Here is a 13,673-nt window from a genome sequence, read left to right as displayed (position 1 = left end):
TATCTAGACCTAATCTTAGCCAGAGGGACCAGGGCCCTCAGCAAGGAATGAATACAGCCTATACTGGCTTATCCTCCCCCTAAGACATTAAAACAGTTGAGGGGGTTCCTTGGAATTACCGGCTTTTGCCGACTATGGATCCCCGGATACAGCGAGATAGCCAGGCCCCTCTATACTCCAATCAAGGAAATCCAGAGGGCAAATACTCATCTAGTAGAATGGGAACCAGAGGCAGAAGCAGCCTTCAAAACCTTAAAGCAGGCCCTAGTACAAGCTCCAGCTTTAAACCTTCCCACAGGACAGAACTTCTCTTTATACATCACAGAGAGAGCTGGGATAGCTCTTGGTGTCCTTACTTAGACTCGTGGGGCCACCCCACAACCAGTGGCATACCTAAGTAAGGAAATTGATGTAGAAGCAAAAGGCTGGCCTCACTGTTTAAGGGTAGTTGCAGCAGTGGCCTTCTTAGTGTCAGAGGTTATCAAAATAATACAAGGAAAGGATCTCACTGTCTGGACTACTCATGATGTAAATGGCATACTAGGTGCCAAAGGAAGTTTATGGCTATCAGACAACTGCCTACTTAGATACCAGGCACTATCCTTGAGGGACCGGTGCTTAAAATACGCATGTGCGTGGCCCTCAACCCTGCCACTTTTCTCCCAGAGGATGGGGAACCAATCGAGCATGACTGCCAACAAATTATAGTCCAGACTTATGCCGCCCGAGATGATCTCTTAGAATTCCCCTTAACTAATCCTGACCTTAACCTATATACCAATGGAAGTTCATTTGTGGAGAATGGGATACAAAGGGCAGGTTATGCCATAGTTAGTGATGTAACCATACTTGAAAGCAAGCCTCTTCCCCCAGGGACCAGTGCCCAGTTAGCAGAACTAGTGGCACTTACCCAAGCCTTAGAACTGGGAAAGGGAAAAAGAATAAATGTGTATACAAATAGCAAATATGCTTATCTAATCCTACATGCCCATGCTGCAATATGGAAAGAATGGGAGTTCCTAACCTCTGGGATCCCCCACTGGATGCCACAGGGAAGTTATGGAGTTATTGCACACGGTGCAGGAACCCAAAGAGGTGGGAGTCTTACACTACCAAAGCCATCAAAATGGGAAGGAGAGGGGAGAACAGCAGCATAAGAGGCTGGTAGAGGTAGGGAAAGACCAGCAAGAAGGAAAGAGAGAAAGAGGAAGTCAGAGGAAGAGACAGAGAGACAGAAAGTCAAAGAGGGAGTCAGAAACAGAGACAAAGAAAAGGAGTCAGAGAGAAAGAGGGACAGACATAGAAAGTCAAAGAGAGAGTTAAAAAGAGAGGAAGAGACAAAGGAGAAGTTGAAGAGAAAGGAAGAGAGATGGAAGTAGTAAATAAAAAACAGTGTACCCTATTCCTTTAAAAGCCACGGTAAATGTCTATCTACCTAGCCAAGACATATTCTACTTATGTGGATCTTTAACCCATATCTGCCTCTCAGACAGTTTGCAAGAAATAACGAAATCTATCCTTACTTTACAATCCCAAATAGACTCTTTGGCAGCAGTGACTCTCCAAAACCGCCGAGGCCTAGACCTCCTCATTGCTGAGAAAGGAGGACTCTGCATCTTCTTAGGGGAAGAGTGTTGTTTTTACACTAACCAGTCAGGGATAGTACGAGATGCCGCCCGGCGTTTACAGGAAAAAGCTTCTGAAATCAGACAACGCCTTTCAAATTCTTATACCAACCTCTGGAGTTGGGCAACATGGCTTCTCCCCTTTCTAGGTCCTGTGGCAGCCATCTTGCTGTTACTCGCCTTTGGGGCCTGTATTTTTAACCTTCTCTTCAAATTTGTTTCCTCTAGAATCGAGGCCATCAAGCTACAGATTGTCTTACAAATGGAACCCCAAATGAGTTTAACTAACAACTTCTACCGAGGACCCCTGGACTGGCCCGCTGGCACTTCCCCTGGCCTAGAGAGTTCCCCTCTGAAGGACACTACAACTTCAGGGCCCCTTCTTCGCCCCTATCCAGCAGGAAGTAGCTAGAGCGGTCATTGGCCGAATTCCCAACAGCAGTTGGGGTGTCCTGTTTAGAGGGGGGATTGAGAGGTGACAACGTGCTGGCAGTCCTCACAGCCCTCGCTTGCTCTCAGCGACTCCTCTGCCTGGGCTCCCACTTTGGCGGCACTTGAGGAGCCCTTCAGCCCACCACTGCACTGTGGGAGCCCCTTTCTGTGCTGGCCAAGGCCAGAGCCAGCTCCCTCAGCTTGCAGGGAGGTGTGGAGGGAGAGGCATGGGCGGGAACCGGGGCTGCTTGCGGCACTTGCAGGCCAGCTGGAGTTCCAGGTGGGCATGGGCTTGGTGGGCCCCGCACTCGGAGCAGCCAGCTGGCCGTGCCGGCCCTGGGCAATGAGGGACTTAGCACCGGGGCCAGCGGCTGCAGAGGGTGTACTGGGTCCCCCAGCAGTGCCAGCCCACCAGCGCTGCACTCGATTTCTCGCCGAGCCTTAGCTGCCTTCCTGCAGGGCAGGGCTCAGGACCTGCAGCCCGCCATGCCTGAGCCTCCCACCCCCTCCATGGGCTCCTGTGCAGCCCGAGCCTCCCCGATGAGCACCACCCCCTGCTCCATGGTGCCCAGTCCCATCGACCACCCAAGGGCTGAGGAGTGCGGGTGCACAGAGCAGGACTGGCAGGCAGCTCCACCTGCAGCCCCAGTGTGGGATCCATTGGGTGAAGCCAGCTGGGCTCCTGAGTCTGGTGGGGACCTGGAGAAGCTTTATGTCTAGCACAGGGATTGTAAATACACCAATCGGCACTCTGTATCTAGCTCAAGGTTTGTAAATACACCAATCAGCACCCTGTGTCTAGCTCAGTGTTTGTGAATGCACAAATCGACACTATCTAGCTACTCTGGTGGGGCCTTGGAGAACCTTTATGTCTAGCTCAGGGATTGTAAATACACCAATTGGCACTCTGTATCTAGCTCAAGGTTTGTAAATACACCAATCAGCACCCTGTGTCTAGCTCAGGGTTTGTGAATGCACCAATCGACACTGTATCTAGCTATTCTGGTGGGGCCTTGGAGAACCTTTGTGTGGACACTGTATCTAGCTAATCTGGTGGGGACGTGGAGAACCTTTGTCTCTAGCTCAGGGATTGTAAACGCACCAATCAGTGCCCTGTCAAAACAGACCACTCAGCTCTACCAATCAGCAGGATGTGGGTGGGGCCAGATAAGAGAATAAAAGCAGGCTGCCCGAGCCAGCAGTGGCAACCCGCTCGGGTCCCCTTCCACACTGTGGAAGCTTTGTTCTTTTGCTCTTTGCAATAAATCTTGCTACTGCTCACTCTTTGGGTCCACACTGCTTTTATGAGCTGTAACACTCACCGCGAAGGTCTGCAGCTTCACTCCTGAAGCCAGCGAGCCCACGAGACCATTGGGAGGAACGAACAACCCCAGATGCGCCACCTTAAGAGCTGTAACACTCACCGCGAAGGTCTGTAGCTTCACTCCTGAGCCAGCGAGACCACGAACCCACCAGAAGGAAGAAACTCCAAACACATCCGAACATCAGAAGGAACAAACTCCAGATGCGCCACCTTAAGAGCTGTAACACTCACCGCGAGGGTCTGCGGCTTCATTCTTGAAGTCAGTGAGACCAAGAACCCACCAATTCCGGACACTGTGGGGCCACTAGTTGAAACTGTAAACAAGACAGGACTGATCTGAGGGAAAGTTAACTCAGTGTTGTACATGTTAAGTTTGGGAGGCTGGTGGGATATCAACAAAAGGACTCTGGCAGACAGATGAATATGTAAATCAGAAGCTCAAGAGATGGCAGAACTAGAGATATATAATGCAATGGTCTAAAACCATGAGTTCCAAAGAGATCAAGCCAAAAGAGCATATAAAGAGAAAATTGCACTGAGAAAAAAGAACAACAATCTTTAACCTTTCTACAGATAATGGCTTCAGTGAAAGGCTTCTAATTGCTTCAGGTTATTGGTCACAGCTAACATACAGCAATTATAGCACTCTTGTATACTCTGATAGCACACTTTCTTGAATGTAAGATTTTTTTCAACTTGAATATTTCTGGAATTGGATCACATATTTAAAGTGATCTCCTCCCTCATCCCCAGAGAAGCTATTATTTAACACATTATTGCCTCTTGAAAATTTTGAAAATGCTTCAGGTAGTGGTCTCTAAGAATGAGACTCTGAGACTGGTTTACGTACACAAGGTATACTGGAAAAAGTTTTCAGGGTCACTACATGTCAGGGAAGGGAGGATAGGTAAATTGGTCAGAGGCAGTAGAAGTAAGGTCACTATTCTGTCACTAGGCAGACTTTGTGGAACTCTGAAGCTAGGATGATCCTTCAGGGGGTGCACTAGACCAGGGCCTTTGTAAACAACCCTACTCCACTCCTATTAAAGAAACACTGGGTGTAAGCTGCCCTTAGGGAGTGGCTGTGATCTTGCACAAAAAGAACTTGTCCCAGAGAGAACTGTCGTCTTGACAAGTAGCAAGCAGCACTCCCAACAACTGGAATAACAAATTCTTCATCACTGAAAGGATCTATGGACACAGAACGGTATCCACTAGAAATGATATTTAAGAATGAAATGAATATGGCATTTTTTTCTCAATATGATTAGATCTTAACATGATCATGAGGTATTAAACAAACTTGCTCTATCACAACTCATTTCAAATTCACTGTAGCAAAAGGCTGAGTTATTTAGAATTCTGTCCTGTTTGGAATAAAGAGGAGAAACACAATTATTGCAAAATTTTTTTTTAAAATAAAATAAAATTTAAAAAGACATTCACTGCAAAATTCCTAGGGTTTTAATGAAAAATAATTTGCCAATGAAAGAGTAAAATAATTTGGGTAAGTGCTAATTTACCGAGCACTTACAAGTCAGAAGCAGGTTTACCATGGAATTAATGGAGTTGAGGCTTCAGAGCTCCTCACCTGCACTGCCTATATTGAGGAAGTAATAGCCTCAGGCCTTTAGTGGAGGTGTGGAGAGTGGTCCTAGCCTGTCCTCACCTTCTACCTCCTAAAAATCATCCTGAGTTTGCAGCAGATACTGTCAGCAGGCAGGCTGCCAGCATTTCCTTAAATCTATCTACACTTCAATGACAACCTAACCCCAATGGACTTCAGGGAGATTTTGGACCTTACCTGTGACCCTAATAATGTAAAAGCAAAGCTTTGTCACCACTATCTCCCAGGCTCTTGGCTACTTTCTACTTCCTCCCCTCATCTCTCACAGAAAGACCTGCCCTGCTTACAAGGATGAAGATGGGGAATCAAGAGGAGGCTGCCAGGATGGAGCCGCCGCCAAGGCACTGGCCTGTCTGAGACCATGCCAAGTAAGACCCAAAACCTGAACTTCTCTAAGGCTTCCTTCCAAACGATAAACTTCCCGGGCAAAAAGCCATGGAGGAAGTCAGAATGTGGCATTTCCAGTAATATGTTATGAATTAAGTAAATGAATACTTCCTAAACCAGCAACAATAAAAAATAAATAAATTTCAATCCACTTCGCTAAAGAATGAATTTTCTTTCTATTCTCTTTATAGAAAATATTTAAAATTATTATTTGAAAAAGGAAATCTGAGTGTATGCATCTAAAAATGTGTAGAAAATAAAGTATTATAATGAACCAGGAAATTACTAGTAACAATAATATTTGATGATAACTGGGGTATTTTTCAGACCTTTGTTGCCTATAATTTCCCACTCTACAGACATACCTTTAAAATGTTCTAATTAACTAATTTTGAATTCATAGTTTGAAATTCATTTTCTTAAAGAGAGCTCAGACACTGTAAAAGCTTGAGGCCCTACGAACCTGGATTCTCTCTTGCCTATGATGTGTTAGGCACTTTGCCAAGCACTAAATTTGATGCTCACAATAACCATATGAGGTAGGCACTGTCATTACCACACTTCACAGACAAGAAAGCTGAGAATGATGAATTTAAGGAACTCGTCAAAGGTGACTCACAGAGGAGTAGGCAGTGTCAGGATTTGAACATGTGGTCTCACTTCTGGGCTCATGCTCTTTAAATTCTGGACGATAATGAAATAGGAAATTTATTATTTTGATGCACCTTGACATGCAGCCTTTCATTTATGATTCAATATTTACTGTGTCCCTCCCACCTTTTATTTATTTATTTATTTATTTATTTATTTTTGAGATGAACTCTTGCTCTTGTTGCCCAGGCTGGAGTGCAATGGCATGATCTCGGCTTACTGCAACCACTGCCTATGGGGCTCAAGCGATTCTCCTCCCTCAGCCTCCTGAGTAGCTGGGATTATAGGTGCCCACCACCATGCCTGGCTAATTTTTGTATTTTTAGCAGAGACGGGGTTTCGCCATGTTGGCCAGGCTGGTCTCGAACACCTGACCTTGTAATCTGCCCGTCTCAACCTCTCAAAATGCTGGGATTATAGACGTGAGCCACTGCGCCCAGCCTACTGTGCCCCTTTTTGATTAGGGGGATGTGGTAGGTTCTAAATAATATCAAACAGGTTTAAGAGAGTTCCTGCCCCTACAAGTCATAAAGACTAATGAGGCGACCCCAATGGCTGTAACAGTAAGAATAACAAAATACAAAGATATTTTTAAATGTTATGAAGAAATGAAGGAGAAATAATGAATTAAACATTCTGATCTGCCAAGTGGAAGATTGTGATTAATGGTATATAAACATCTGATAAATCTTTTCATTCATGGAACATTAGGAAGCTAATGCAATAATATTCTAAAATTTCAACTCAATTGATATATTTGGGGCTATAAATTTCTGAAGTTTAATTTCAGATTTACCAATTAACAGATGTTTTCTGAGTACCTATGATGTCACTGGCATTCTGAAGAGCACTTGGTGATTGAATCAAGAAATAAATTTGTATCTCGGAAAAAATAGCAGAGATTTTATAATCTACCTTTTTTTTCCATGAGGGAGCTGAGGCCAAAAAATGCATGGCATATATTCCAAAAGTCATCTCTTTCAGGAAGTTTTTCCTTAAATGACCACAGTCAGATATCATTTTACCTCTTTCTAAACACAGCTTAGGGTTTGTTGCTCTTTTATGACTCTTGTTCTTTAGTTGTGTACTTGTTTCATACATACTGAGATCATGAGCTTTTCAACCTTTTCAAAAAATTATCAATTACATCTTTAACATCTAAAAACTATGCGCCCTCTCCTCAGAAAAATGCATATAAGCACATATCCAAACTTCAGATAAAATCCTCTGAAGTTAAAACATTGAATTCTCTAGGGGGGTCCTAGGACCTCAAATAGAGACTCTCTCTTTTGGAATACTGACTCTATTAAGTGATTGTCTATGTATCTCCTATAGTGTATAACATCGCAACATACATGACGGAAGTTTAATAAATGTCCATTGATTTGAATTATCGAATGACTAAGCAGTAGCCAAGAGGAAATACAAATCAGCCTTGTAATTCCCTACTTGGTTTTGACTTACACTATTTCATGACCTCTTTGTTAAAGAAAAAAAAAGACATAATCACTGCCACTGTAAGCTCAGTTTTATAGAGGAGATACAATAAATATTAAACTACAAACTCAGTATACTACTTGGTTATGACTCTACATGCAATAAAAATTCATGTTTAGGTGAGGACAGCATCTGTAACATAGAAGACACTCAATATTTGTTGAGTTATTGTGAATAAATGAAAAAATAAATAATAAATAATACTGAATCAACACTGCTGCAAATGGAGAAGGCCTTGGAATGGGTGGTAATTGAGGTTAGTTTTGAAGAGTGGATAAAGTTTGAATAGAAAGAAGGAGGATATTCCAAGCTAATATAGACCTAGCATAAATAATAATAGCAAGTATAAGAAAACCTAAGAGGGGCCACTGAATGAAAAGTATTGAAGGAAGTCAAAGGAAATACATGTGGATAGGCAGGTTGAAGCCAGATTGCATGTGTCCTTCAAAGCCAAACGGAGGAATCTGATATGATTTGCTCGGCAATGGGATATCACTTTAGATTCTTAGACAGTGATGCTGCCTAACAATTATACTTGACAGGGATTAGTCAGTAATTAAATGCATAACTGAAGAGAAAAAAACATCTACACATCACTTTTTAACATCAGCTAGTATAAAAACTCAGACCAGTCGTTTACCTGTTAGATAAACTAAAAGCCTAATCTGATAAATAGCCCTTCTACTTGAATAAATTCATTTACAATTCCTGGTCATCAGTGGTCAATCTTTTAACAGAAAAAAAAGACTACTGAGTACTGAAGAGTGAGAATTTATAGTTGATTACATGCTAAACTTCTGTGTTAATTTTTAGCTGTCTGGGTACAGGCTGGGTCGTAATTAGTTGAGGTCATAGCATGAAATCTCCCAGCTTCTCCAACACATATCCCCAACAGGGGCTTTCACCTGCATTGTAGCACTCTCTGTTACTGTTGCTTCCATAAGTGTATTTTTGGCGAAGAAAACCCTGCTATGTATCAAGTATTCATATTGTGTCTACATTTCAGCCTGTCTACTAAAGCTAGTTATTAATCTCTCTACAAATCCATTCGCAGTATGTTTGGGTTATAAATCCCTTTAGAATCCTTGCTGTAGATAAAAGTAGATGTGAGCAATGCCATTTTTCCCCAGAACATCTGTACTGCTCTCTCCCCGACCTAAAGCTCTTTTCTGTATCTTTAACATCATCTCCATCTTCAAATAACTGTTATTCTAATAATAATGTGAAATTACACTTGAGAATGTTTTCCTAATATATGGACAAGATAAAAGTGAGCCAAAAGTTATTACATGACTTGTTCCAGGTTCCCACAGTGCAGTTACTATAACAAACAAGAGGAGACACAGTCCACTATTGTTTTTTTTTTCTTTTTTCTTTTTTTTTTTTTTTTTTAGAAACGGAATCTCACTCTGTCACCCAGGCTGGAGTGCAGTGGCGCGATCTCGGCTCACTGCAACCCCCGCCTCCCAGGGTCAAGCAATTCTCCTGCCTCAGCCTTCCGAGTATCTGGGACTACAGGTGCACACCGCCATGCCAGGCTAATTTTTTGTATTTTAGTAGAGACAGGGTTTCACCGTGTTGCGCAGGCTGGTCTCAAACTCCTGAGCTCAGGCAATCCACCCACCTTGCCCTTCCAAAGTGCTAGGATTACAGGCATGAGCCACCGCGCCCAGCCTATTGTTTTTTGTTTTTGAAATGGAGTCTCACTCTGTCGCCAGGCTGGAGTGCAGTGGCATGATCTTGGCTCACTGTAACTTCCATCTACCCGGTTCAAGTGATTCTCCTGCCTCAGCCTCCCGAGTAGCTGGGACTACAGGCACCTGCCACCACGGCGGGCTAATTTTTGTATTTTTAGTAGAAACGGGGTTTCACCATGTTGGCTAGGATGGTCTTGATCACTTGACCTCGTGATCCGCCTGCCTCAGCCCCTCAAAGTGTTGAGATTACAGGCATGAGCCACCGCACCCAGCCCCTATTGTTTTTTGTTTGTTTGTTCGTTTTTTCTTTTGAGATGGAATCTCGCTTTGTCGCCCAGGTTGGAGTGCAGTGGCGTGATCTCGGCTCACTGCAAACTCTGCCTCCCGGGTTCATGCCATTCCCCCGCCTTCCAAGTAGCTGGGACTACAGGCGCCCACCACCACACCCGGCTAATTTTTTCTGTATTTTTAGTAGAGACCGGGTTTCACTGTGTTAGCCAGGACGGTCTCCATCTCCTGACCTCGTGAACCACCCGCCTCGGCCTCCCCCTATTGTTTTTATTATACCACATTGTCTCTCATCGTTCCCCAACTCCCCAGAGAAGGTTTCAATGTTGGCTTTCCATTGTGTGTGTATGTGTGCACATGTATGTACATGTGTTCATGTGCCACTGAGAGAACTAAAGAGAAAAAAGTCTCCGTTCTTATAGAGTTGGCACATTTTTTAATGTGACTGTATATATTACTTATGTGTGTTATGGACATGGAGAAGTAAGTAGTAGTGACTTTCTGACAGATATATTCTAGCTAGTACTTTATTCTTTAAATAATTTTGGTCAAAAGGTTTATGTAACTCTAGGTAAAGTTATTTATGAGATTCAATTATCACTATTTCCCACTCAGCAAAGCAAATTCACAGTTAGACATCATTAAGTAAAATTTTCCTACTATTCAAATTTTCTTTCAAAAATTACAAATTTTAATTTAAGGAGAGGTAGATATTTATGCAGAGAACAAAGCTGAATATTTGTGTATTAATCATTTATATGTGAACTTAATGGTTATACTTACCTTGTTAACTTTAAACAAATCTTTAGAAAAAAGATCACAGTTTAGAATAAACAATTTTTGAAGGGAGACAGGCACGCTACAAAAACAAAAGCTTACATTAATGATCTCTACAGTAGAGTATACTAGCTCAAAAGTTGCATCTAATGTTTACTCCAAATCAAAAACATTAAACAATTGTTTAGAAAAATCACTTCTCAGCAGAAATTACTTCAACCTGAGCTATAAGTTTGTGAATTAAAAGTCCACAGTATACTGCCAAAAGAAAATAATGATTCTTTGCCTTAGGAACAACAAAGTGGGTCATTTAATGTCTGTGAGTTATATACAACCAACGGAGAGAATAAGCTTTCTGCACCAACAACCACTTAGTCAAGCCAATTAACGACTTGACTTGAGCATCTGAAGAGACACTTTGGGTTATTAACTGAAAAGAAAGTCTTATAATAGGGTAAAAAGGCCTTGCAAAATAATTGCCTTTGGGAAAAAAATGTTTTCTTAGTTTTCCAGTAGAAATATATGAACATAAATTATATGGGAATGAAAATTTGTTAACAATCCTGTTATTTCACTTTAAATTCCCTCAGGTACCCATTGTCATGCTAGAACTGAATATTTACATCATGCAAACAACATTATCAGAAAAGATGAAAGAAATTGTTTTCCCACTCATGGCATTCTAGAACCTTTGCTATCATGAGGCATCAAGACACAGTGAAGCAGCCTGTCTGGACTGCCTCTTACCCTTTTATTTATTTATTTTTAAATAAATAATGCATGTGAAGAAATACATGTATAGTTTAGAATCCCTTTGGACACTGAGAAAGCTGTTTTCAGGCAAAGCAAAATATTACTATGACTTCTATTACCCTTTAAAAAAGTCTTCTCTTTTTTTTTTTTTTACACAGGTTAATTAAACATGCCAACTTATTAGAAAAAAAAGAGGAAGGAAGGAAATTATGTTTCACAGCGCATCTTATATAAGAGATCAGAGCAAGAATCAAAAGGTGTTCTGTGAGAAGAAAAATGTACAATAATGGAAGACAGGCACTCTCTCAGACTGTACTCAATTAAGGTAAAAGAGGACCATTAATGAGTCTCAGAACTACAGAGAGAATATAAATGCATATTGGCTGGGCTGAATATATAGACGTCAGCAGGTAAGGATACAAAGCCAGGATGACATGGCCACAAAATGTAAGTGGAGAACAAAAAGTTTTAATAAGGAAGAACTGGCACTGAAGCATGTTCATTGCAATACAAATCTCTCCAAAATGTATAATTAATATTTATTGAGGACTCCTTGGTGTGAAGTACTACTGAGGAGTTGTACCTAGGGTAATGAAAGAGGTGAATTGTTGAATATAAAGAACATTTTGACCTTGATGTTGCAAATATCCTAGGAAAACACCCAAAGAACTTGGCTCTAGTGTACAGTAAAGATGGGTTGAACAAGACTATTGAGCCCCAAAAGGGAGGCTGGTGGGAGAGATGTTCTGTAGGAAGAAAGTGGTAAAATAAAGGAAAGTGTTTGTTTTAACTCAGAGCTGCACTTGCCAAATACAAAAGGCAAGCGCAGCTCTGAGTGAAAACTAACACCCAGGTTCTGAGCTTTTAATAGCACACAGGGTGGCAACCCATAAAGACAATTTCTGATCAAATTTTATGGAACTTTACTTTATAGCCAAGACATAAAGCCATCTCCATGAAGGAAGCTTTACAACAGGGCTTTCCATCAAGTGTTCAACAGAAACAGAACCATTGGAAAAGTCTCTGATATTCAAACAAAAAAATGAAAACAGTGATACAATATTCATTCAGTAGAACGAAGTGCATAAAACACAGGGGATAGCTCACTTCTGGACACAGTATTGGTGGCATTTGCCTTCCGGCCTCTCACAAACTTAGCCACACTTTCCCTCCAGCTATAATAAAATACTGCTATCAAGCTAGATAATCAGCACATTGGCTTCCAAAGCACATGGAATTGGTAGTTTCCCTATCAGAATCCTACAGCTTTATGAAGCCACGTACTGACAGGATGGCAATGTAAAAAGAAAATAAAACCAAAAGAAAAACAGATAAACAGCTGTTTTCCCCTGCATTAAAGCATCATTGCAAATATATAGTAGTATAGGTTCTTGTATAGTGGAAACTCTTTTTGTTCTCTACGTACTGAATGACAACATGAATAGTTTTGTTCTGTTTTGGTTGCTATTTTCCAAACTTTATTGCCAGAAAAATCACTCCCTATGTGCATGTTGCTCATAATGTCCTCCCTTCTAGGAAGAGAAGTTATAGCTCATCCTCCATTTCTAATTTAACTGTTCATTTAATTTTCTTTAACACTTTAAAATATGTAGATGCTTTGACTTGTAAAAACCAGGCCATCAATTTTGGGGAGAATCCATCAAAATGATAACATCAGTGTTTCATGCAATATATTTCACAAAGAAAGGCAAAACTAACTTTTCTAAGACATTGTGTAGCCATGTTGGCCATAATCTGCAATCATCTGTTTTTTAATATTTTGGTCATGTATCCTAGACAGCAGAAATAATCATGTCTCATTTAAAGTAAGCACAATCATGCATGAATTATGACAAAATAGCATTCAAAATAAAAGATATTTCTGGTTAAATAAAAGAAAGAGAATAAAAGGAACACCTTTGAGATCACAAGAGTATACAAACAATTGAAACCAAAGAAAGAATTTTATTGTGTAAAGAAGGAAAATAATCTTATATCTTGATTAAGTATGACAAGCCCCATGAGTATTCAAATTAATTTTACTATAATATTTACACATATTCACCTGTAAAATGTTTCCATGTCTTTATGAGATCCAGAGAACATATTTCTTAGTGGTCAAACTAAAATAAATTAAATATTTCCAGCCTCTTGGATACTAAGCAAAGTATATCATAGCAGATGTCATTTAAAATAATAGAATTGTGGAACAGCTTGCTTATTTTTATAATTGAGAATAAGGAGGTCCAGCTGTATCTAGTGACTTGTCCCAAATTACTTAGTCATTGAGTAAATAAAAGTTGGACTTTGTTTCATACACAATCCATACTGCTCCTAATACCACTGAGCTAGTTGTAATCTGGGAGGCTGTCTCTGGCCTGGTGAGTCATGAGGAAAAAGAAGACTGTGTCATTTTCTTAATGGAGGCAAGCAAACAAGATTCAAAAGCTGTTAACAAAGAAATTAATAGTTATCTCAAAATATGTTACACTTAACAACCTAAGAAATATACGGCATATATTTGTTTATGTTATTTAAAATCAATGAGGCCGGGCGTGGTGGCTCACACCTGTAATCCCAACACTTTGGGAGACCTGGGCAGGCGTATCACAAGG

General features: G+C 41.0%; 1 protein-coding gene across 32 annotated transcripts in view; it reads right to left on the bottom strand.

Annotated features, from left to right (window-relative positions):
• Nucleotides 1-13,673, bottom strand: part of IL15 (interleukin 15) — a 104,827-nt gene that overhangs the window by 48,228 nt on the left and 42,926 nt on the right. For 10 of the 32 annotated variants that reach the window (XM_054683396.2, XM_063809893.1, XM_054683399.2 and 7 more), the window contains one exon: nt 3,482-3,695. The exons of 11 other annotated variants lie outside the window; for them this stretch is intronic. Coding sequence is in view for 2 of the 21 variants with exons in the window: in XM_063809879.1 (XP_063665949.1) it covers nt 3,642-3,695 (54 nt within the window). In the remaining 19 variants the exon portion in view is untranslated. Of the gene's footprint in view, nt 1-3,481; nt 3,696-13,673 lie in introns of those variants that run through there. 11 more of the 32 variants (XM_063809898.1, XM_063809884.1, XM_063809879.1 and 8 more) reach the window with 2 other exon arrangements.

The sequence above is a fragment of the Pan troglodytes genome, chromosome 3 (genome assembly GCF_028858775.2).
Source record: "Pan troglodytes isolate AG18354 chromosome 3, NHGRI_mPanTro3-v2.0_pri, whole genome shotgun sequence".
In the NCBI taxonomy this organism is placed as follows: domain Eukaryota; kingdom Metazoa; phylum Chordata; class Mammalia; order Primates; family Hominidae; genus Pan; species Pan troglodytes.
The sequence above is the reverse complement of the archived record's forward strand: the minus strand, read 5'-3'. Positions and strand labels throughout refer to the sequence as shown.